General features: G+C 41.7%; 1 protein-coding gene across 2 annotated transcripts in view; it reads left to right on the top strand.

Annotated features, from left to right (window-relative positions):
* frmd3 (FERM domain containing 3) overlaps window positions 1-21982 on the top strand; it is a 218239-nt gene extending 196257 nt beyond the window's left edge. For both annotated transcript variants that reach the window (XM_072585508.1, XM_072585498.1), the window contains one exon: window positions 20396-21982. In XM_072585508.1, coding sequence (XP_072441609.1) covers window positions 20396-20997 — 602 coding nt within the window. In that variant the 3' untranslated portion in view covers window positions 20998-21982. The remainder of the gene's footprint in view (window positions 1-20395) is intronic.
* Window positions 21983-23038: the final 1056 nt, after the last annotated feature.

Genomic DNA, 23038 nt, shown 5'->3' with positions numbered 1-23038 from the left:
TTTACTAGATTTGTGGTGATTAAGTAATATATATGACCACAAGTTTTAGATGCCTTTACAAGTGTAAACAATAGGCCACGTATTCTCATGACCGGAGTAGTGAAATCTGGACTTTAGTCTGTAATGTGCATTGGGATTCTGACTACATACTTGTGCTGGAATTGCCTGGCAAGTTTAAATTTGCAGTGGGCTTCCCATTAGCTCCTGGCTGAATATTTGACATGACTGAAAGCAAATATGACTAACCCACCCCAACCTGACTTGATTCACCACCCCAGTTCGATCACAGTCCTGACCAGATGGCCCACTCTCCTAATCATTCACCCACTCACTCACATACTCAGTTCCCATTCACTCATCCACTTACTCATTTCCCTAGTCACTCATCTACACACTTAGCCACATCACTCACCTACCCTACTCACCCAATAAAATCACTCCACTCTCTCACTTGATCATATCACACACCTCACTCACATGCTTGCTCACTCATCCATTCACTAACCTACAATCATTCATTAGAAGAAGTGAGCCTTAAAATACATACCTAAATAAGGTAGCTACTATTATATAAAGGGGATGTGTCCACTCTTTCCTTTGACTTCCTTTTGTTTTCTGGGCCTATACTGGAAGCTTTGCCCTGACTTAATTTTGCTTCAGCTAAGATCACATGGACAGCTCTGACTGGAGGATCTGGGCAAATTTCTCTGTTCTGACCCTGTCAGAGGCCTTCATCACATCTTGAGCCTTTTCTTTTGTAGAGAGCCCAAACTTTTTAACCTTCCCAGGTTTGTGTAACCTCGCAGTTTTAGTTTTGTCCTTGGAAGTCTTTTCATCCTGTTTAGAATATGGAGACCAGAACAGTTCACACTACTTCAAGTACTCTTCCATTCAAGCTTTTTGTAACTTTTATTTGTTAATTTGATGAATAAAGCTGCAACAGTACAAACACAATTCAGAACAAAGCTTGATAGGCATCCTATTCCTACCTTCCACAGTAAACAACATTTAAAAGGCATCTGGATAGGTATATGAATTGGGAGGGTTTAGAGGGATATGGACCAAACGCTGGCAAATAGGACTAGATTAATATAGGATAGCTGGTTGACATGGACGAGTTGGACCGAAGGATCTGTTTCTGTGCTGTACATCTCTATGACTCTATGACTTCCTTCACTATGAATGCATAGCGGTGACAGTGTGCAGCTTGTACAAGATGCTTTGCAGTAACCTACTCAGGCCCATCTGTCGCATCTTTCAAATCCGTGTCCTCGACAACCCAGAAGGTCAAAGGCGTCAGATGCATGGGAACACCACCAGCTTCTAGCTCCTCTCCAAACCACACATAATCCTACTGAATAATATTGTCATTCCTTCAGTCTCCACTGAAGATCTAAATCCTAGAACTCTCTTGTTAACAGCACTGTGTGTCCATTCATCATGTGGACTGAAGCTGTTAATAAGGCAGCTCATTTCTGAGGGCAATAAGGAATGGACCATAAATGCTGTTCTTCATCCTGTGGGTAAAAAAGTTTAAAATTGTCTGGTTATGATTTGATAGCTAAGTGTGAAATCAAACATGAGCTGGACAACCCAGAAGATGTATTAGAGGGAATAGTGTGATTTGCTAAACTAATGTCAGAATCAAGGAAGACAGAATATTAGTTGGGTGACCACTAAATGTAATTGAGGAAGGTTGAGTTTGAAGTTGCTATTCCAGAAAATGCAAGAGAAACCAGAAAAAGTCCTGATTCAGGTCTGGTTAGAACAAAAACAAAAGGTTTGAACTTTAAAATTCTTCTCTTGACCACAGAACATCCCAAAACACTTTTCAACCAATGAATTACTATTAAAATACTGCAAAAAAGCAAGTAATTTGCATACAATAGGCATCTACAAACACATATTTCATCGTGATCAGATATTTTCTTTCTGCGAGTTTGAGAATAAGTATGTAACTCACTTGCTCTTCCTTAAGATAGTGCCATGAGATCTTTCACATCCATCTGATCCTTGTGACATCTAATCCATAAGATAGAACCTCCAAAAATGCAGCATTTCCTCAGTATTGCCCTGGAACAGTAGCAGAGATTTTTAAGCTCCTATCTCTAGTGGGAGTTGAATTCAGGTACGAGAAGACTGCCAAATGAGCTTCAACTAACACATAAATAGGGAGCAGAAAGTGAGGGATGCAGATGTTGGAGATCAGAGTCAAAAAGTGTGGCACTGCAAAAGCACAGTAGGTCAGGTAGCATCTGAGGAGCAGGACAGTCGATGTTTCGGACATAAGCTTTTCATCTAAGGCTTGACTCTCCTGCTCCTCGGATGCTGTCTGACCTGCTGTGCTTTTCCAGTGCCTCATTTTTCGACATAAATAGGGAACACAGGAAAAGTAACTTTCTCAAGGAGACTTTGATTTTAAAGCTGTTTGTATGTAAATTTTCAATTTCAGAGGCAGCCTGAATTTTCTAACTTACCCTGCAAAACCAGTGTCAGACAAGTTGGGATGTTTGTGGCATGATTTTCTTGGCAAGGCCACTAAATAAGTAATAGGGCAGCACCCTCAGTGATAAAAAGATGGCAGTCAGACTGAGAACATGGGTGGTAAAACCAATGACTGCAGATGCTGGAAACCAGATTTTGGATTAGTGGTGCTGCAAGAGCACAGCAGTTCAGGCAGCATCTGAGGAGCAGCAAAATCGATGTTTCGGGCAAAAGCCCTTCAACATGGGTGGCCAATTAGAGCACTCAAAGTAAATGATGGCCATCAAACCCACTGTGACTGCTGTGTGCTATTGAGGTGCATGGAGAAGGATAGGAGGGAAGCTTTCTGAGGCATAGAAGGCAGTTACATCCTAAGGGACATTGCAGGTATCTACATTAATTGGGGAAGTTGGGGAAGAAGGTTATCCACAGCGGGTTGGTATGAAGGAAAGTTCTCTAAGGGACTGAAACTTCCATGGAGGAAGATTTGGAGGGAAGTTTTCCAATTTTGGGAGCGAAGACAGGGGTACAGAGATATCTGGAACAGAGAACAGATTAGTGTTTTGAGTGTTGTGGTTCTGTTGTTGGGTGCTTGAAGGGCTCTCTGGGAAAGATGATGGAGAAAATGGTCCTAAAGGGCAGGTTCAATGGTGGAGTCATAGGATAACTGAGGGTACTGGACAGTGGAGGATGCAGTCGTAGTGAGGGGGAGTAAAATGTGGTACATAGGAAGACAAAGCATCACATGGCCTGACTGCAGGAAGTCATGGAAGCTATCAGAATTGGTGACATGGATATAACAAGAGGTTTCAGGTTAGTGTGAGCATGGTTGACTGTATTAGGTGTGGGCTGAGGGTGGAGAAAAGGACGTGGATGGTTATTGGTTTAATTTGAAGGGTAACGGAGGGGAAATGAATTGTTATATTGGGTGGGTCAAGGATGATGGAGGTAAACTGGTAGGTTACTGTGGTGGAGGGTTGGAAAGTGGAAAGAGAGACTAGAATGTGAAGCACAACATTTTAAAAATGTCTTCATAATGTACTCACTCTGAAAGTGCAATCCTTTGAAGGTGAAGGAAGATTGTTATTGTTGAATGGAGTTAAAATTGGGCACAACGGGCCAACTTAATGGACACTTTAATAAATACTGAAGAGATTTTCTAATGTTCAGAGATGTTATATGACACCTCTGAAGAAGGTGGGATCTGAACCTGGGCCTTCTAGTCCAGCGGGCTAATAATCCTAAACAAAATAAATGAGAAGCATTGCTAGGTATGTTTTCATCTCTAATGTAACTCACCGAATGCAGCCACATTGCTGCCAGATGAATGTCTCTCATTCAAAAGAGATCCCAGAAAGGTCAAGAGAAGGAGAGAAGGATGCTCTGAAGGTCAGCTCCTGCTGACAGAATGAGGGTGAATGTGATATTCTTACGATCTCTTGTGGGACACAGTGGAAGGATACTGGAGCATACAGGAAATTTCAATGATGGAACATGTAGTCTGGAGGGTAGAGTAAGGGTTATACTAGGAAGGTTAATCTAGAAGTCCTGAGAGTGGAGGGAAACTGTGGGAAGCTCAAGAATGATTGGGAAAGTGCCAAGGATGATGGAATGCAGATTACAGACAGAAAATGTACTGTCGGTGGAATCCCAAGGTGCATGGCTTGCGGAAGTGGCTGTGCGGAACTACCTGAGGGTGAGGCAAGAGTGATGGGCTGAGGCTTTATGGTGGAAAATGCATTAATGATCATGGGAGGGTGAACAATCAGTCTTTCATATCCAGGATCCATCCATGTGAAGAAGAATAACAGAATCAATAAGAAATTATGTCAGCATTCGATGAAGCTCAAGGCTGGTGTTATTCAGGTTTATGTTTATTCATTCAGGGGATGTGGGTGGTGTGGCTGTGCAAGCAATAATTGCCCAAACATAGTTGCCCTTGAGAAGGTAGTGGTGTGTTGTCTTGTTGACAGTCCATTTGCTTTAGGTAGGCCCACAATGTTGTTAGATAAAGAGTAGCAGGATTCTGACCCCGCTATGCTTAAGGAACAGCATTATATTTCCAAGGCAGGATGGAGAATAGCTTGGAGGGGAACTTGCAGGTGAATGTTAGTAGTGGTGTTCCCATGTATTTGCAGCTTTTGTCCTTCTAGATGGTAGGGTCGAGGGTTTAGACGGTGCTGTGTAAGGAGTTTTAGTGAATTTCTGCAGTGCATCTTGTATTATACTACTAAAGATAACTATATTTAAACAGAATTCAAGTCAAATCTTTTCTGTGAAAATTTTATTTCAGTTAAACACAATTCAGCACAAGAATTAGTTTATTTTTATGCACACTTCCTTTCTCTCTAGAGTTTTGGGCATTGGTCCAGTATGTTCACTTGTCAGCACCAGACTTGAGGTGTTCTTACCAGATTGCTAAACAATTCTAGTTTCTCCATTTATGAAGGCATGGTTCTACCTGGCTACTTCCACAGCCTCATCCTCAGCAGCAGTCAGGATTCATGTGTCCCCAAGAAACCTCCACCACTTTTGGGCGCTCCTGCCTATTACAGGCAGTCTTCACTTGCTGACAGCCATCCAAATGGCCACATAAACATGTTACGACCATGCATACCATGACAGGTCCTGAGCCTTCCCAGTTAGTATTCCAACCCCTCATTCTCCTGCAACTGGTACAACATTTGCAGCATGAAGTGACTCCCGTACATTCTGTCCATGTGTTCTATTTCCTGCTGAGGTCTGCAAACCAAACTTCTATGAAACATTCCTCTGCACCAACACACTGACACTGCTTGATGCCCCTCTGAATGTCACATTTCATGAACATCACACAGTGCCACTTATCCTTGTGGAGCACAGCAGATTGTTCATCCTCTTTCTGCACTGGATCGATGTTCTACTCAGCACATGGCTGCTAACCTGGATTGCCTCCTCCGCCCAGAACATCTTGATTGCTGGGAGGATCCCTTGCTACCATCCCTTGGAAACAAGACCTACTGCGTTTTCTGAAGCCTGAAGGAGAGCCTACAGTGAGGAATTGCTAGACCATGGGGCTACATATTGTCTTCTTGAAGAGATCACCCTGGTAGCAGCAGTTGGTTTTCTCCAGGAGTGTAAGGTCAAAGCATCCCAACTGTCAAAGTCTCCAGTAACAGTCACACTGATGCTGTTATTTTGAAGCCACAACACTCTAGAGCAGAGAATTCCAAGACTCATAACCTTCTAAGGGACAGAAAAGCTCCTCACTTTAGTCCTAAATTGTCAACTCCCTAACCTGAGACAATGCTCCTTACCAGGGAAATAGACTCTGCCAAAGCCCTTCAGAATCTTACATGTTTCAATGAGATCACCTCACATTCTTTGAAACTCCAGTATTGTTTTACACTCTGAGTGCAGGGGTTTGGCACTAGATAATGATGCTCATTTGAAGAGATGGTGCAGGCATGGTGGGCTGAATGGCCTCATGTGTTGTAACAGTACTATGATCCTGTAAAGACATCCCATTATTCATCAAGAAAGTTGCAACCCAGCAACCAAAAATGGGCAAGACTTGCAAGTAATGAATTTTATGTGATTCTCCCAAAAAATAAAAAAATCATAATATAAGTTTTTCTCACATGCACATGTGCCCACACTTGTGCAGTTTATAACATTTTGTGACTTATTTTCCTATCATACCTGCATTCCTTCAGTAGATGTAGGACAGGCTGCTTAAATTTATGCGCTAAGTGTTGACAACCCTTGGTTAATAACAACAAACCCAGACTATGTATCTCTTGAACCTTGATGCTTGAAAAAGAATGAGGCATGGGCACATAGTAATTACGATTCTCAAAAATTTTACATTGTAGGCAAATAGAAAGACAATAGCATTCAGTTAAAACTTTCCTACAAGTCTTTTTAATCCAATGTTACAGTTGATTCAGGCAAGCAGTTTATAAATAACTGTAATCTTAGTCTTCAGTTCCCTCATGGCCTGTTCCAAAGCCCTTTCACACAGTTGACATTTAATCTAACTTTAATTCTGTATGCTATATTGACAACTCTATAAAGTCTAGATTAGGGAGGAAAGTGACTGTTTTTTAGTGTTTTCAGAAGAATTTGAAAGGAGTAGACATGGTGAAAGGCTTGCTAAGGATCCAGACAAGGAGACGCATTCATTTTCGGATTGTGAATTACTGCTACAGGGATGTATGTGTTCGACTGTTGAAACATGGGCCAAAGATCAGAGCCAAAGGATTTGGTAATGTCTTCAATATCACCCTTGCTGTACGATTATTTTTGAATCACAGGGACTAACTGATTGAATTGGTCACGGGGAAAAACTACAGATTAACAAGCTGATTTATTTAATTCAATCTGTGCTTTAAACAACATCAAAAAAGTGTTACCACTGAATTTGAGATAATAAATACACAAGCAGCTCTAATATGAAAGATATGAACAGTCATAGTTGATGCTATTATATAGTAAAGTCTAGTAATATAAATGAGCTATGACTACCACTTTCTGTGCTCTTCAGGCAGAGATTTTAGTTCAAGAGAAAAATGAATGAATGGGGTAATTTATGGGAATTGTATTCCAGTTGTGACACTAATTACCATGCTTTCTCAAATTACTATTGCTGAAGTTGTTTTTTTCTGTTATAGCAAAGGTAACAATTCCAGCTGCATCTAAGTTCTGCAAGATATTGACACACAAAATCCATGTGCTGTTATGAAATTATTTGACAAAAAATAACCCAGAGGACTCTGGATGCTGGAAATCAGAAACAAAAGCAGAAATTACTGGAAAAAAATATCAGCCAGTCTGGCAGCAGAGTTAATGTTTTAAGTCCAGTAGATTTGATTTTAGCTCGGTACATGCTGAAGATGGTGTGGGTGGATGGGGGTAGAAGTAAACAGTAAGTGAAAATGGTTCCCAGAGAGAGAAAAAAAACAGTTGGACGGACATAGGAATGAGTAAAAATCAGACTGGGAGAATTAATAGCTGATAATCGGGACCAGTAGTTGCTGAAAATTTGTTGTTTGTGGTAGCAACCCATGTGGTGACAAAATCTGGTGTGTAGGGGTTGGGATAAAGACATAGGAGAAGATACTCAGGACATAAAATTATTGAACTCTGTATTGAGTCTGGAAGACTGCAGGGTTCCCAAGCAGAAATTGAGATGTAGTTCTTCCAGCTTGCACTGAGCTTCGTTGGAGCACCGCAGTAAGCCTGACAGAGATTTTGGCCAGGGAACACAGTGTTATGTTGAAGTGGCAGGCAACAGGAAGCTCAGTGCCATTTTTACGGACAGAACAGAACGGCCCAGTTTGCACTTCGCCTCCCTATGCAGAGGAGGTCACATTGTGAGCAGCGAATACAGTAGAATCGATTAAGTGAAGCACAAACAAGTTGCTGCTTCACCTGGAAGGAGTGTCTGGGACCTTGGATAGTGAGGAGAGAGAAAGTAAACAAGCAGTTGTTGCACCTTCTGTGATTGCATGCAGAGGTGGTGTGGATTGTGGGAAGAACTAAACATTCAGGGCTACCTGACATTTCAAAAGGACCATCAGTAAAGCATGAAAGTGGGGTAGCCATGTTAGTACAACACAAGTAAGTACAATACCATGAAATAATCTTGGATCAGAAAATGTAGAATCTTATGGGTAAAGGTAAGAAATAAGAGTGGGTGAAAGACCAGTCGTCAGTTTCTACCATAAATTGGAGGCCCATTACATAATTTGAATGACAAAATCTACCTATGTTGCTTTTAAAGTTTCCTTTTCATTTGTTGCATATTGTTGTTTTGACTTAGTTAATCTCCAGTACTGCTGCAGACCTATCTGTTGCTATTAAGGTCGGCAGATGCAGATAATCATGTGATAGAATCTTTGATGAGATCAGAACTTGCTTGATTTTGTTAAACAGTGTTTTCTGTTCAACAGTTCAACATCATTGTTGATCCCTGCAAAGTAGTTATCTCGAAGACTCACCATAATGTATCACAGCAGTGAAAGTTCTTCAGTTGCTTTGGTTTTCTATGGGTCTCTTATGATTTCTACAAGGGGTTGGTTAGCTCAGTTGACTAGATGGCTGGTTTGCAATGCAGAGCAATGCCAACAGCATGAGTTTAATTCCCCAGTCAGCTGAGGTTATCATAAAGGATACTTCTTCTCAACCTCACTCATCTCCTGAGGTGAACTTCCTGTTAAACTGCCACCAGTCATCTCTCCCTAATGAGAGAGCAGATTCACAATCCAGTGGGACTATAAACAATTTTATTTTTACTGTGATTTTAGTCCCTTTGATTATGTGCCCAAGAAATGTTATTATTGGCTGTGAAAATGTAACTATTCTCATTTAACATTGGACTTGCATTCTGAACCACTTTTATGTCTGTTTTAACTCTTTGATCATTGTTTTCCTTTGTAGCTCCATCATGTCATTCATGTGACATGTTACCCCCTCAATACCTGACAATGTGTTTGATATTGTTCTTTGGAAAACCTCTGCTTTTTCAAAGGGTAGCCTGTTAATGTAATAATGCTCAAAAGGGTTAATGAAGGTCATCAACGATAGTCTTCAAATACAGGTAACTGCCAGAATTCACTGTTCACATCCAGTTTGATGAACAGGGTCAAATACAAACAAAAACTGAAATTGCGGGAAAGTTTCAGCAGATCTGACAGCATCTGTGGAGAGAGATCAGAGTTAATGTTCTGCGTGCAGGTACCCTTTTTCAGAACCATCAGATTGATGAATAGGGTATTCTTAGCTGGTTTTGCTAGACTATTCATCCAATTAAGTCATAGATTAAATTTCACATTCCATTGCTTTATTCATTTGAGTTTGATCCAAAAAGATTCTTGCTAAACCTTTATGCACAGTAACCATTCATACCATCCCAACAATACTGAAACAAATTAAACTACTCCTTATCTGCGTGTAGAACCTATTTCTATGTCCAAGTGTGGGTATGGCACCCTCTTGATGTGTACAAGCTTATTAGTTTTGCTTTATCCCTAATGTAGCTCTCTCTACCAATTTACTCAAACCTGTAATCTTGGGAATTCTTTTAAAAATTAATTTCCTTTGTTTGCATATGCAATCTCATCAATTTTTTGAATTAATTTATTCATTCCTGATAGTAGAGAACATTCTTGATTCTAGATGATATATAGAGATTCTGTGATCTGGATGAGAATGTAAAAGGATTGGTTAATAATTTTGTGGATGACACCAAATTTGTGGTATAGTCAACAGTAAGGAAGATTACCTAAGATTAAAAAGGGATCTTGATCAATTGGGGTCAATGTGCTGAGAAGTGGCAAATGGAGTTTAATTTGGATAAACGTGAGGTATAGCATTTTGTTAAAGTAAACAGGGGCAGGACATATACAGTGAATAGATTCATATAGCAGAACCTACACTTTGGCTTATTGAGTCTGCACTGACATAATTACTACTAAAATTGTGCTAATCCCAATTTCCTGCACTTGTCCCATATCCTTGTTCTGATGTTCTGATATTTGAAGTACTCATTCAAATTTTTTTTTAAGGTTTCCAGCATCTACTATGTTCCCAGGCAGTGCACTCCAGATTCCCAACACCTGCTGAGTGTAAAAGTTTTTTTTTGCCAAATCCTTTTTGAATCGCTTACCCGTTACCCTAAAACTATGCCCTCTGATGATTCACTCCTCTACCAATGGGAACAACAGCTCTCTATTCACCCTGTCCATACTCCTCATAATCTTATACACCTCAATCACATCCATCCTCAGTCTTCTCTGCTCAAAAGAAAACAATCTAAGCCTATATAGTCTGTCCTTTTAGCTCAACATCTCCATCCTAGGCAACATCCTGGTGAATCCCCTCTGTACTCTGCCAGTGCTAACACATCCTTCTTGTAGTGAGGTGACCAGAACTGCACACAGTATTCCAGTTGTGGCCTGACTAATACTCTGTACAACTCCAACTTTATCTCTTTGCTCTTATACTCTATGCTATGGCTGGTAAAAGCAAGTATCCCATATCCCTTCTTAACTAGCCTATTGATGTGTTCTGCCGACTTCAGGGATCTGGGAATAATTACCCCAAAATCCCTCAGTTCCTCTAAGCTAACCAGTGTCCTGCCATTCATTAAATACTCTCTCGTCTTGTTTCTTTTTCCAAAGTGCATCACCTCTCATTTATTAGGATTAAATATCATCTGCCACTTGTCTGCCTGTGACAGACAACCATCTTTTTCATTATTAACCACTCTACCAATCTTGGTGTCATCTGCAAATTTGCTGAATATTCCCCCCACATTTTCATCTATATCATTAATGTTTATAACAACAATTAGGGTCCCAGTACTGATCGTTGTGGTACACCACTGGATACCGGCCTCAGTCACTCAGACAACATTCCAGCAGTACCCTCAGTATCATATTACTAAGCCAGTTTCTGATCCACCTTGTCGAATTTCCCTGAATTACACATACTTTAACCATCTCAGTCAGTCTCTCATGTGGGACCTTGTCAAAAGCTTTGCTAAAACCCATATAAACTACATCGACTGAACTTTCCTCATCCACACACTTGATCACAAAAATTTGAAACAATTCTAACAAATTTGTTCGGCATAATCTCCCTTGAACAGGAACATGCTGACTATCCCTCATTAACCCATGCCCTTTCAAATGGCTATTAATTTGTTATAGAACGTAGAACATTACAGCGCAGTACAGGCCCTTCGGCCCTCTGTTGTGCCACCCTGTCATACTGATCTGAAGCCCATCTTACCTACACTATTCCATGTACGTCCATTTGCCTGTCCAATGACGACTTAAATGCACTTAAACTTGGCGAATCTACTACCGATGCAGGCAAAGCATTCCATACCCTTACTACTCTCTTAGTTTCATAGAACATAGAACATTACAGCGCAGTACAGGCCCTTCGGCTCTCAATGTTGCGCTGACCTGTGGAACCAATCTGAAGCCCATCAAACCTACACTTTTCAATTCTCGTCCCTTTTCCATATACAATGACCATTTAAATGCCCTTAAAGGTGGCGAGTCTACTCCTGTTGCAGGCAGTGCCTTCCATGTCGCTGCTACTCTCTGAGTAAAGGAACTACCTCTGACATCTGTCCTATATCTATCACCCCTCAACTTAAAGCTATGTCCTCTAATGCTAGCCATCGCCATCCAAGGGAAAAGGCTGTCACTGTCTAACCAATCTAACTCTCTGATAGTTTTATATGTCTCAATTAAGTCACCTCTCAACTTTCTTGTCTCTAACGAAAACAGCCTCAAGTCCCTCAGCCTTACCTGGTAAGACCTTCCCTCCATACCAGGCAACATCACAGTAAATCTGCTCTGAACCCTTTCCAAAGCTTCCACATCCTTATTATAATGTGCTGACCAGAACTGTATGCAATACTCCAAATGTGGCCATACCAGAGGTTTGTACAGCTGCAGCATGATCTCATGGTTCCGAAACTCAATCCCTCTGCCAATGAAAGCTAACACACCGTATGCCTTCTTAACAACCTTAGCAACCTGGGTGGCAACTTTCAAGGATTTATGTACCTGAACACCAAGATCTCTCTGCTCATCTACACTACAAGAATCTTACCATTAGCCCAGTACTCTGCATTCCTGTTACTCCTTCCAAAGTGAATCACCTCACACTTGTCTGCATTAAAGTCCACTTGCCACCTCTCAGCCCAGCTCTGCAGCTTATCTATGACCCTCTGTTACCTATAACATGCTTCGTCACTATCCACAACCCTACCAACCTTCGTGTCATTTGCAAAGTTATTAACCCATCCTTCTATGCCCTCATCCAGGTCATTTATAAAAATGACAAACAAAGTAGACCCAAAACAGATCCTTGTGGTACCTACTCGAAACTGAACTCCAGGATGAATATTTCCCATCAACTACAATTCTCTGTCTTCTTACAACTAGCCAATTTCTGATCCAAACCACAAATCACCCTCAATCCTCTGTATTTTTTGCAATAGCCTACCATGTGGAACCTTATCAAATGCCTTACTGAAATCAATATATACCACATCAACTACTTTATCCTCATCCACCTGTTTGGTCACCTTCTCAAAGAACTCAATAAAGTTTGTGAGGCACCACCTACCTTTGACAAAACCGTGTTGACTAACCCTAATCAACTTATTCCTTTCTAGATGATTATAAATCCTATCTCTTATAACAATGGAAGTAAGGCTCACAGGTCTGTAATTTCCAGGATTGGCCCTACTCCCCTTCTTGAACAAGGGAACAACATTTGCTATCCTTCAGTCTTCAGGCACTATTCGTGTAGTCAGTGACGACATAAAGATCAAAGCCAAAGGATCGGCAATCTTCTCCCTGGCTTCCCAAAGAGTCCTAGGATAAATCCCATCTGGCCTGGGACTTAATTATTTTTACACTTTCCAGAATTGCTAACATCTCCTTCTTATGCACTTCAATCCCGTCTAGTCTAGTAGTCTGTATCTCAGTATTCTTCTCGACCACATTACCTTTTTCTAGAGTGAATTCTAATGAAAAGTATTCATTTAGCACTTCCCTGTCACCTCTGACACCATGCACAACTTCCCACTACTATGCTTGATTGGCCCTAATCACACTCTAGTCATTCTTTTATTCCTGATATAGCTATAGAAAGCCTTAGGGTTTTCCTTGATATTATCTGCTAACAACTTCTCATGTCCCCTCCTGGCTTTTTGTAGCTCTCTCTTTAGGTCTTTCCTGGCTAACTTGTAACTCTCAAGTGCCCTAACTGAGCCATGATATCTCTTCCTAACATAAGCCACCTTCTTCCTCATGACAAGAGATTCAACTTCCTTAGTAAACCATGGCTCCCGCGCTGGACAACTTCTGCCCTGCCTGAAGGTATGTATTTATAAAGGACCCGCAGTAGCTGGTCCTTGAATAAGCTCCAATTTCAATTATGCCCATCCCCTGCAGTTTTCTTCCCCATCCTATGCATCCTAAATCCTGACTGATCACATCGTAATTGCCTTTCCCCAAGCGATAACTTCTGCCCTGCTTTCTATCACTAAAGTAAACATAACCAAATTGTGGTCATTATCACTGAAGTACTCACCTACCTCCAAATCTAACACCTAGCTGGGTTCATTACCCAGTACTAAATCTAATGTGGCCTCACCCCTTGTTGGTTGTATACATACTGTGTCAGGAAACCCTCCTGCACACATTGGACAAAAACTGACTCATCTGAAGTACTTGAACTATAATATTCCCAGTCAATATTTGAAAAGTTAAAGTCCCTCATAAAAACAACCCTGTCACTCTGGCTCCTATCGAGGATCATCTTTGCTAAACTATCCTCTACATCTATGGAACTACTTGGAGGCCTATAGAAAACTCCCAACAGGGTAACCTCCTTTCCTGTTTCTGGTCACAGTCCATTCTACCTGCGTAGATGGATCCTCAAACGTCCTCTCTGCAACCGTAATACTGTCCTTGACTAACAGTGCCACATCACCCCCTCTTTTACCATTTTCTCTGTTCTTACTGAACCACTGATGTGAGACTCACCAGCCTGTAATTTCCTGGTTCATCTCTACCATCCCTCTTAAAATGTGGAACCATTTTAGCCATCCTCCAGCCCTTGCCACTTTCCCTGTGGCCAGCCAGGAATTAAAAATTTGTGTCAAAGCCCATGTAATTTCCTGCCTCACCTCCCACAGTAGCCTGGGATGCAATTCATCTGGCTCATGGCATTTGGCTGTTTTTAAATCCCAACAGAGCCTCCAATCACCTGCCCCTTTCCTATGTCAAACTGTGCATGTTCCTCACAGCCTCTTTTCCGGAATCTGTACCTACATTCTCCTTTTCCAGAGTGAAGACTGAAGAGAAGTATTCATTCAACATCCTTCTAATATCCTGTGGCTTCACATACAGGTAGTCCCCTTGGTCCCTAATGGGCCCAACTCTTCCCCTGGTTAACCTCTTCCCTTCAATATATTTATAAAATGATAGGTCCCTTGGTTATGTTGTCAAAGAGGGAGACCTAAGGGTTCAGGTACATAATTCTTTGAAAGTTGGATGACAGGTAGACAAGCTGATTAAGATGATGTTTAGCACTCTTGCCTTCATTGCTCAGACCATTGAGTAAAGGAGTTGGGAAATCATGCTGAGTTTGTACGGTGTTGACGAGGTGCTACAGGAAGGATATTATTAAATTAGAGAGGGTTCAGAAAATATTTACCAGCGTGTTGCCATGTCTAGAGGATTTGTGTTATAAAGAGAGGCTGGATAGGCTAGGATGCTTTTCACTGGAGCATAGGATGTTGACCGTATAGAGTTTTAGAAAGTCACGAGGGGCATAGCTAAGGTGAATAGCAAAGATCATTTCCCTAGGGTTGGGGAGTTCAAAACTAGTGGGCAGAGGTTTTCATTGGGAAGGGAAATATTTAAAAGGGACTTGAGGGGCAACTTTATTACACAGAATGTGTGTGGAATGATAAACAGTAAAACTTACAAATGACACATACTGGTCTGAGTGATCGTGTGTACTTCAAAATGGAGCTCCAGTATGACCAGTGCATTCATTTCCAAGTATTTACTGGGTTGTTAAATTGGTTTCCCCTCAATTGGCCAAACATTTTCATAGCAGTCATTTCCACTCTAGTGAAAACTGAAAGAACTGCAGATGCTGTGAATCAGAAACAAAAACAAAAATTGCTCGAAAAGCTCAGCAGGTCTGGCAGCACCTGTGAAGAGAAATCAAAGTTAATGTTTCAGGTCCAGTGACCCTTCCTCAGAACTGATGGCAGCTAGGAATATGTTGGTTTATATGCAGAAGATAGGATAAGGGGAGGGTAAATGATAGATAGAGATAGAGCTCAAAGAGAGAGATAAACAGTTGAACAGACAAAGAAGTTGGTAACGATCTGGCTGGGAGGATGAATAGCTTTAATGGAGACTGTTAGTGGCTAACAATAGGTAGTGTGTAATGGCAGATGGCAGATTATGTGATAACAAGGCTTGGTGTGTGTGATAGGGGGCTAGGACATTGGGCAGTTCAGGGCCTAAAATAATTGAACTCGATGTTGAATCTGGAGGGCTGCAGGGTTCCCAAGCAGAAAATGAGTTTTTTTTTTATTTCAAAAATATACTTTATTCATAAATGATTTGATGGTCTGTACATTGGATCATGCCATACATATGTCCATATTTACAAACACAGATTCGACTTTATTCTTGTCCTTTACAATCCTGTGCATTTTTTCAATCTTGTATATATACATATATTTGGCTGAGGCATCAGCAGAGCCCAAAAAAACGTCTGTATGGGCCCCCTGTTCTTCTTTCGGCAGGCCGATCTTACACGGTGGTCTTTCCCCACCGCGCCTTGGCGGCAGCTGCCCCAAGCTTCAGCGCGTCCCTCAACACGTAGTCTTGGACCTTGGAATGTGCCAGTCTGCAACACTCGGTCGGGGTCAACTCCTTCAGCTGGAAGATCAACAGGTTTCGGACCGCCCAGAGAGCGTCCTTCACCGAGTTGATGATCCTCCAGGCGCAGTTAATGTTCGTCTCGGTGTGAGTCCCGGGGAACAGGCCGTAGAGCACGGAGTCCCGCGTCACGGCGCTGCTCGGGACGAACCTCGACAAGCACCACTGCATTCCTCTCCAGACTTCCTCTGCATAGGCACATTCCAGAAGGAGGTGTGTGACAGTCTCGTCCCCCCCGCAGCCACTTCGAGGGCAGCGTGCGGTGCGGCAGAGAGTCCGGGCGTGCATAAAGGATCTCACAGGCAGAGCCCTTCTCACCACCAGCCAAGCCACGTCTTGGTGCTTGTTGGAAAGTTCTGGCGATGAGGCATTCTGCCAAATGGCTTTGACAGTCTGCTCAGGGAACCGCTCGACAGGATCCGCCCTCTCCTTTTCCCGAAGGGTCTCAAGGACGCTACGTGCTGACCACTTCCTGATGGACTTGTGGTCAAAGGTGTTTTTCCTCATAAATTTCTCCACGAAGGACAGGTGATACGGAACGGTCCAACTACTCGGAGCGTTCCGCGGCAGCGAGGCCAGGCCCATCCTTCGCAACACCGGGGACAGGTAGAACCTCAGTACGTAGTGACACTTGGTGTTTGCGTACCGGGGATCCACGCACAGCTTGATGCAGCCACACACAAAGGTGGCCATCAGGGTGAGGGTGGCATTGGGCATGTTTTTTCCCCCATTGCACCGGTCTTTGTACATTGAGTCTCTTCGGACCCGGTCCATCTTTGATCTCCAAATGAATTGGAAGATGGCCCGGGTGACTGCGGCGGCACAGGTCCTGGGGATAGGCCAGACCTGTGCCACATATAGCAATACTGAGAGGACCTCACACCTGATGACCAGGTTTTTTCCCGCGATGGAGAGCGACCGTTGCCCCCATCTGCCTAGTTTCTGTCTCATCTTCCTGATCCGCTCCTCCCAGGTCTTGGCGCACGCCCCAGCCCCCCCGAACCAAATACCCAGCACCTTCAGGTGGTCAGTCCTGACGGTGAAGGGGATAGAGGATTGGTCGGCCCAGTTCCCGAAGAGCATGGCCTCGCTCTTGCCTCGGTTTACCTTGGCCCCCGAGGCCCGTTCGAACTGGTCGCAGATGCACACGAGTCTGTGCACGGACAGCGGATCCGAGCAGAAAACAGCGACGTCATCCATGTACAGGGAGGCCTTAACCTGCAGGCCCCCGCTGCCAGGAATAGTCACCCCTCTCAGGCTCGCATCCTTCCTGATGGATTCGGCAAATGGCTCTATGCAACACACAAACAAGGCGGGTGAGAGGGGGCATCCCTGCCTGACTCCAGATCTTACAGGGAAGCTATCTGATTCCCAGAAAATGAGTTGTTGTTCTTCTAACTTACATTGAGCTTTGCTGAAGCACTGCAGCAAGCCTGAGTCACAGATGTTGGCTGGGGAACAGGGTAGTGTGTTAAAGTGGCAGGCAGCTGGAAGCTCAGGGTATTTTTTTGGGTAAAACTTACATGTCCTGCAAAGCGGTCACCAAGTCTACACTTCGTTTCCCCATCATAGAGGAGACCACACTGTGAGCAGCAAATGCATTAGACTAGATTGTGAGAAGTGCAGGTAAAGCACTGCTTCACCTGATAGGTATGTTCGGGCCCTTGGATAATGAGTGGGGTGGAAGTAAATGGGCAGTGTTACACCTTTGGTGGTTGCTGGGGAAGGTGCTGTGGGCTATAGGGGTGGTGTTGAGAGTGAAGGAAGAGTGGACAAGAGTGTCCAAGAGAGAGCGGTCCCTGTGAGAGGCGGACAAGGGAAGGGAGGTGAATATATGTCTGATAGTGGCAACTCACTGGAGGTGGCGGAAATGGTTTTTGATGATCTTCTAGGTGTAGATGGTGGTGGGATGGTAGGTAAGGACAAGGGAGAGGAGAAAGTAAGGACTGCAGATGCTGGAGATCAGTCAAAAGGTGTAGCGCTGAGAAAACACAGCAGGTCAGGCAGCATCTGAGGAGCAGGAAAATCAACGTTTCGGGCGTTCCTCATGAAGGACTTATGTCTGAAACATCGACTCTGCTGCTCCTCGGATACTGCCTGACCTGCTGTGCCTTTCCAGCGCCACACTTTTTGACAAGGATAAGGGGAACCCTATCTCTGTTGCGAGAGAGAAGAGGGGGATGAGGATGAAGGTGTAGGAGATGAGTTGGACCTGATTGAAGGCCCTATCGACAATGGTGCTGGGGAATCCTTGGTTGAGAAAGAAGGTGGACATTTTGGAGGTTCCCTTGTTGAAGTTGGCCTCACTGGGAAATTTGCTATCCCTGTGTTCAGCAATCTGTCTGTTTTCTCTCGTACCAAATCCTTTTTGGCTGGTAAAAGCTCTGAGAAAACCTCATGTGAAACTCCAGATTACATTCAGGTGCAAATTAATTCTACCTTCAAATACTCCTCGTTTGCTGCTAGCAGGTAAAGGTCACTTATGAACAAATCCATGCTTTCCTTATGTCTCTGTTTTCTCTGATTACACTTCACATGTTCTTTAAATTCTTGAAGTTAAAGAACTTAAAATTCTTTCACATGTTATTAAATTTCTGCTGACAGTGAAGTAGCATGAAATGTCCTCAATACGTCTTTGTTTGATTCTGTATTTTCGCCAAAATCTGTTCTGCAACTACATCATTCACAATAGTCCCCATCACGTATAGGTCTTTTCCTTTTTCCCTTTAATTCTGAAGATGTTCTAAACTTCATAAATCTTTTCTTCCAAACTTCCCACTTCTGAGTCTGTTTCAGACCCTTGATCACCTGGAAGTGGCAAGGTTGACTCTATGATTCTCTGGACCTGCAGTTTTGACTGTGACCCTAATTATTCTGCCAGCTACTGTTTTGGGTCTGTGCTCATTGATGCCTGGTCTTTGAGTGTGTTTCTAAGTTCTCAGCTACCTGTGATAACTCTGACATCTTAAGATAATTCTTGAAAATCTTTCTTTCTTCTTTCTTGACCGTGAGGTTCACTAAATAAAATCATCATTACCGTGCTCTCTCATTAGAGAGGGATGACTGGTGGGGTTTTAACCTGAGGGTCACCACTCTTCAGGTAAGGGGAGAGGTTGAGAAAGTGGGGCCTTCATGATAAACTCAATGGTGCAGGATTTTAAGCTATACTGTTGGTGTTACTCTGCATTGCAAACCAGTAGATAGCCAACTGAGCTAAACTAGCCACTTAAATGACTGCATTTGACACATATTTTAGTTTATCAGAACTCTTCATTTACAACATTGCAGATATACACATTTCTGAAGACTCTAATAGAGCTTCAGATCACTCTACATAATCATGTGGTACTGACATCAACTTTACATCATTATACTTCATCATCATTGTGTATTCTGCTCAGGTCTCATTGCTCTAAAGCCACAGCACAAGAGATGTTTCAATCCACTGTGCATGTATAGATTCTTTGAGATAACAATCTGATTAATCAAACTGCTTTCCCTTTTCTCCGTAATCATGTGGATTTATTTCCTTCACATATTTAGCTAGTTCTCATTTGAATATGACCACTGAATCTCTGTTTACTACTTTTTCAGCAATACTTCTCTGATCACGATAACTCACTTCATAAAAAATAAGTTTCTTTACATTGCTTCTGGCTCTTTTGAGAGACACCTTGAATCAATGCTTTCTGATTATCAACTCTTTTGCCACTGGAAACAGATTGCCCTTATTTAGTCAGTCAAAACCATTCATAATTTTAAATACCTCTGTCAAATCTTTTCTTGTCCCTTCCTCGACCAAGAACAACCCAAGTTACTGCAGTTTCTCCTCATCCTAAGTTAAATTATAGTAAATCTATTTTCAACTCTGTCTAATACCTTGACATTTTTCCTAAAGTGTAGGGCCCAGAACTGAACACAGTATTCCAGTTGATTCTATTTGGATATTGATAATTTAAAAATTTATGCTAAATAGTGGAAGTTGTACATGTATGGACAGCAAAATGATAGCATGAGACCAATCTGTGTAATTTTACTTAAATGTATCATGTTGCTTAAACTCCGTGCTGAATGTTATCGAGTGTAGTAATCAAAATCACTTTTCTAAGTCCAGAACAATCTATGCCCTTTCAGCAGAGAAACGTACAAACAAACCCAGCAGTCAGATTATGTTTTGTCAGAGAAAATAGCAAATGATCAGTGACCATCTTCCAATTGGATAATTAGGTCCATGTTTCTCAGATGACTTGAGAAAATTGCTTTTAAGATAATAAGGTGTAATTAGACAAAGTTAGAAAGCTTAATGTAGGAGACAAGTTTGGACCTGCAGTCTCTCACACATTGCCTTAGGTTCAACAGGAAGAGAAAGATTGTGCAATGTCATGTTAAGATCTTTTCTTGTTCTTGTACTTAACTGTTCTTGTACTTTTCAGGTGGAGAGTTGTTGGTGTTGAATGATGAATCTCCTTCTGAAGCAGAAAAGGAGAAAGAGCCACAGAGTGAGAAAGGAGAGATGAGTGAATTCAAATGTGAGAACAAAGAGGAAAACAGTGATGAAGCTTTAACCATATCAGAATTAGTGTATAATCCAAGTGCCAGTGTCCTGCCTACTCCTGTAGAAGATGGTGGGATTGACTTGCTCTTTAATAGTCACCCATTTGGAAATCAGAGGGATGAAGGAAATTTGTATGATGAGCTAGATGCAAATGAAACCACACCGCTGATTGCTGAAGAAGAAGAATTAAAGGATGTAAAGCGAGTACTCACCAGCAGCTTTGAATTGTTAACAAGCAACAAACATCTGAACGCACTCGCAAAAAGCTTTGTGAAACTTCTTCTGGTGGGGTTGGGCTTGATGCTGTTTGCTTTCCCACTTCTTTTGGTCTTGCTGGAATCCGACATTGATGCTTCTTTTCTGAGGGAAATCCGGCAGACACCAGAGTTTGAGCAGTTTCACAATGAGTACTACTGTCCGCTTAGAGAGTGGTTGGCATGTAAAGTACATTACATCTTTGCTAAGCTAGGCAGCACCTGAAACCACACCAATGTCCAGCTGGACTAACAGTAACAACTTATGACAACTTCGTCTCTGAGCAAAACTTATTTCTGCTGTTTTTACTGTTTTTATGTTTTGTACCTTTTTAATGTGGTTTAAAAAGTATTTCAGGAAATTTTATTGATTTTTTGAAGTGAAAATTGCTCATGAAATGATTGAATTGTAATGCACAAAGTAATAAGTGTGGCATGATGGAGTATTTTCTGATACTCCATGGTTGTTGTATTTGTGTATGCATATACAGCATTTTGTTTCCATCTTTTTCAAGATGGATGCAAGATTCCAAATGGTCTATACAGATGAATAACTGTTATGGCAATGGACCTTTCTTGTGTATTTGCATAAAATGTGTTGGCTGGGTTACATGTGGTAAAATGCATGAATTTGGAGGGTGGGCACTTGGTATTTTCATAGGCTCCAAAATCAAAACAACATTTTATTTAAATGGAAATTATTTATAATAATTGGAAACACCAAACTCATTTGGGGTAAATTTCCATGGAGGTGCTTCCACTTCTCTATTGTAACTGGAGGAAAAATACAACAGAATGCCTCCAGTCCATGGAAATACACCCTCTTGTAATTAAGTTCTACATAAACTGAAGATGTTTTCAAATAGGTGGATTCATGAAATGATGAATGTTTTTGCAATATAAAAGGAGACAAAAGTCGGCAATGTTAGACAAGCTGCAAGAAAATGTTGTGTTTGAGTAAATTGAGATTGCAAATCATAAACAAAGGAAAATTGGCTCAACTCTTCGGGTTTATAGCATGCTTTCACTTCATTCACATCATTATGCAAACTGAAAGATTATCACAAGATATCTTTAAAATACAGGATTCCACAAGGCTTCAAATTGCTATACATATGTTAACATATGTAATGTAAATAGCTTAGCAACTTCTAACACAAGTGGACCAGGAGAAAATTATTTAATTTAGGTTGATTCTCTGAGGTAGTAAACACGGTAGGCTGCTACCTTCACAGCAATCTTCAGTGATATCAAGGAAGAACTGGGCACACTCCATGGGAATTGAAGTCATGATGTGGAGGTGCTGGTGTTGAACTGGGTGGACAAAGTTAAAAATCACACTGTACCAGGTTATAGTCCAATAGGTTTATTTGGAAGTACAAGCTTTCGGAGCACTGATTCTTTATCAGATAGCTAGTGGGGCAGGATCAGAGGAATTGAATGTAGTGATAAACTACTTGCCAATATCCTAAACCTGCACAGAAATATCAGCTAGTTTCTGTGTACACAGGCAAATGAAACTCAATGGTGGTTGAAGACAACATTAAAAGCATTGATTAAATTCCCATTTCAGCTGGAGTGTGTCACCTTGCCCTACCCTGTGGTGAGTGGAAAAACAATGGCAAATCACCTTTGAAAGGGAACAACTATATAAAAAAATCAGGATGAAGCATTAACAGACAATGAGCTGAGAATTTATCTTCTGGCAGAACACACATCACTCATTCACACTCCTACATAGTTTCAAATTTCATGAATTGAACCAACAGTGTCAAACAGTAAAGCTGTTACCTTGCAATGAAAGGAAAGATTGTTTCAAGTTAGAAGCTAAAAACTATTTCAGAAAATAACAAGAAGTGTAAGTATAACCAAATCTGCTTCAGCTGAAATGGAAATTGAACCCATGCTTTTAATGTTGTTTTTGACCACTCTTAAGGTGAATAGTCCATGTACATCAAAAACCATGTGATATATCTGGGCAGATTAAGGATATTGGTGAGAATTTACTCACTACCACAATTCTCATGCAGCGTGCCCAGTTATTCCTTGATATCATTGAAGGGTGCTGTGTGGTTAGCAGTCCACAGTGTTTACTGCCTCAGGGAATCAACTAAAATCAAACAATTATTTTCCAGATTTCATAATTAAGATTTTCAAATTACTGCTTCTCAAATTTGGTTGGGAAAACAACTTTTGACAATTGATAATGCTTAATAAATTGACTATAATCACTGTTGTCAAAACTATAAACAAGAAATTTCACTATT

This window comes from Chiloscyllium punctatum, chromosome 2 (assembly GCF_047496795.1).
Source record: "Chiloscyllium punctatum isolate Juve2018m chromosome 2, sChiPun1.3, whole genome shotgun sequence".
In the NCBI taxonomy this organism is placed as follows: Eukaryota; Metazoa; Chordata; class Chondrichthyes; order Orectolobiformes; family Hemiscylliidae; genus Chiloscyllium; species Chiloscyllium punctatum.
Note: the sequence above shows the minus strand (reverse complement) of the source record. Positions and strands in the feature narration are given on the sequence as shown.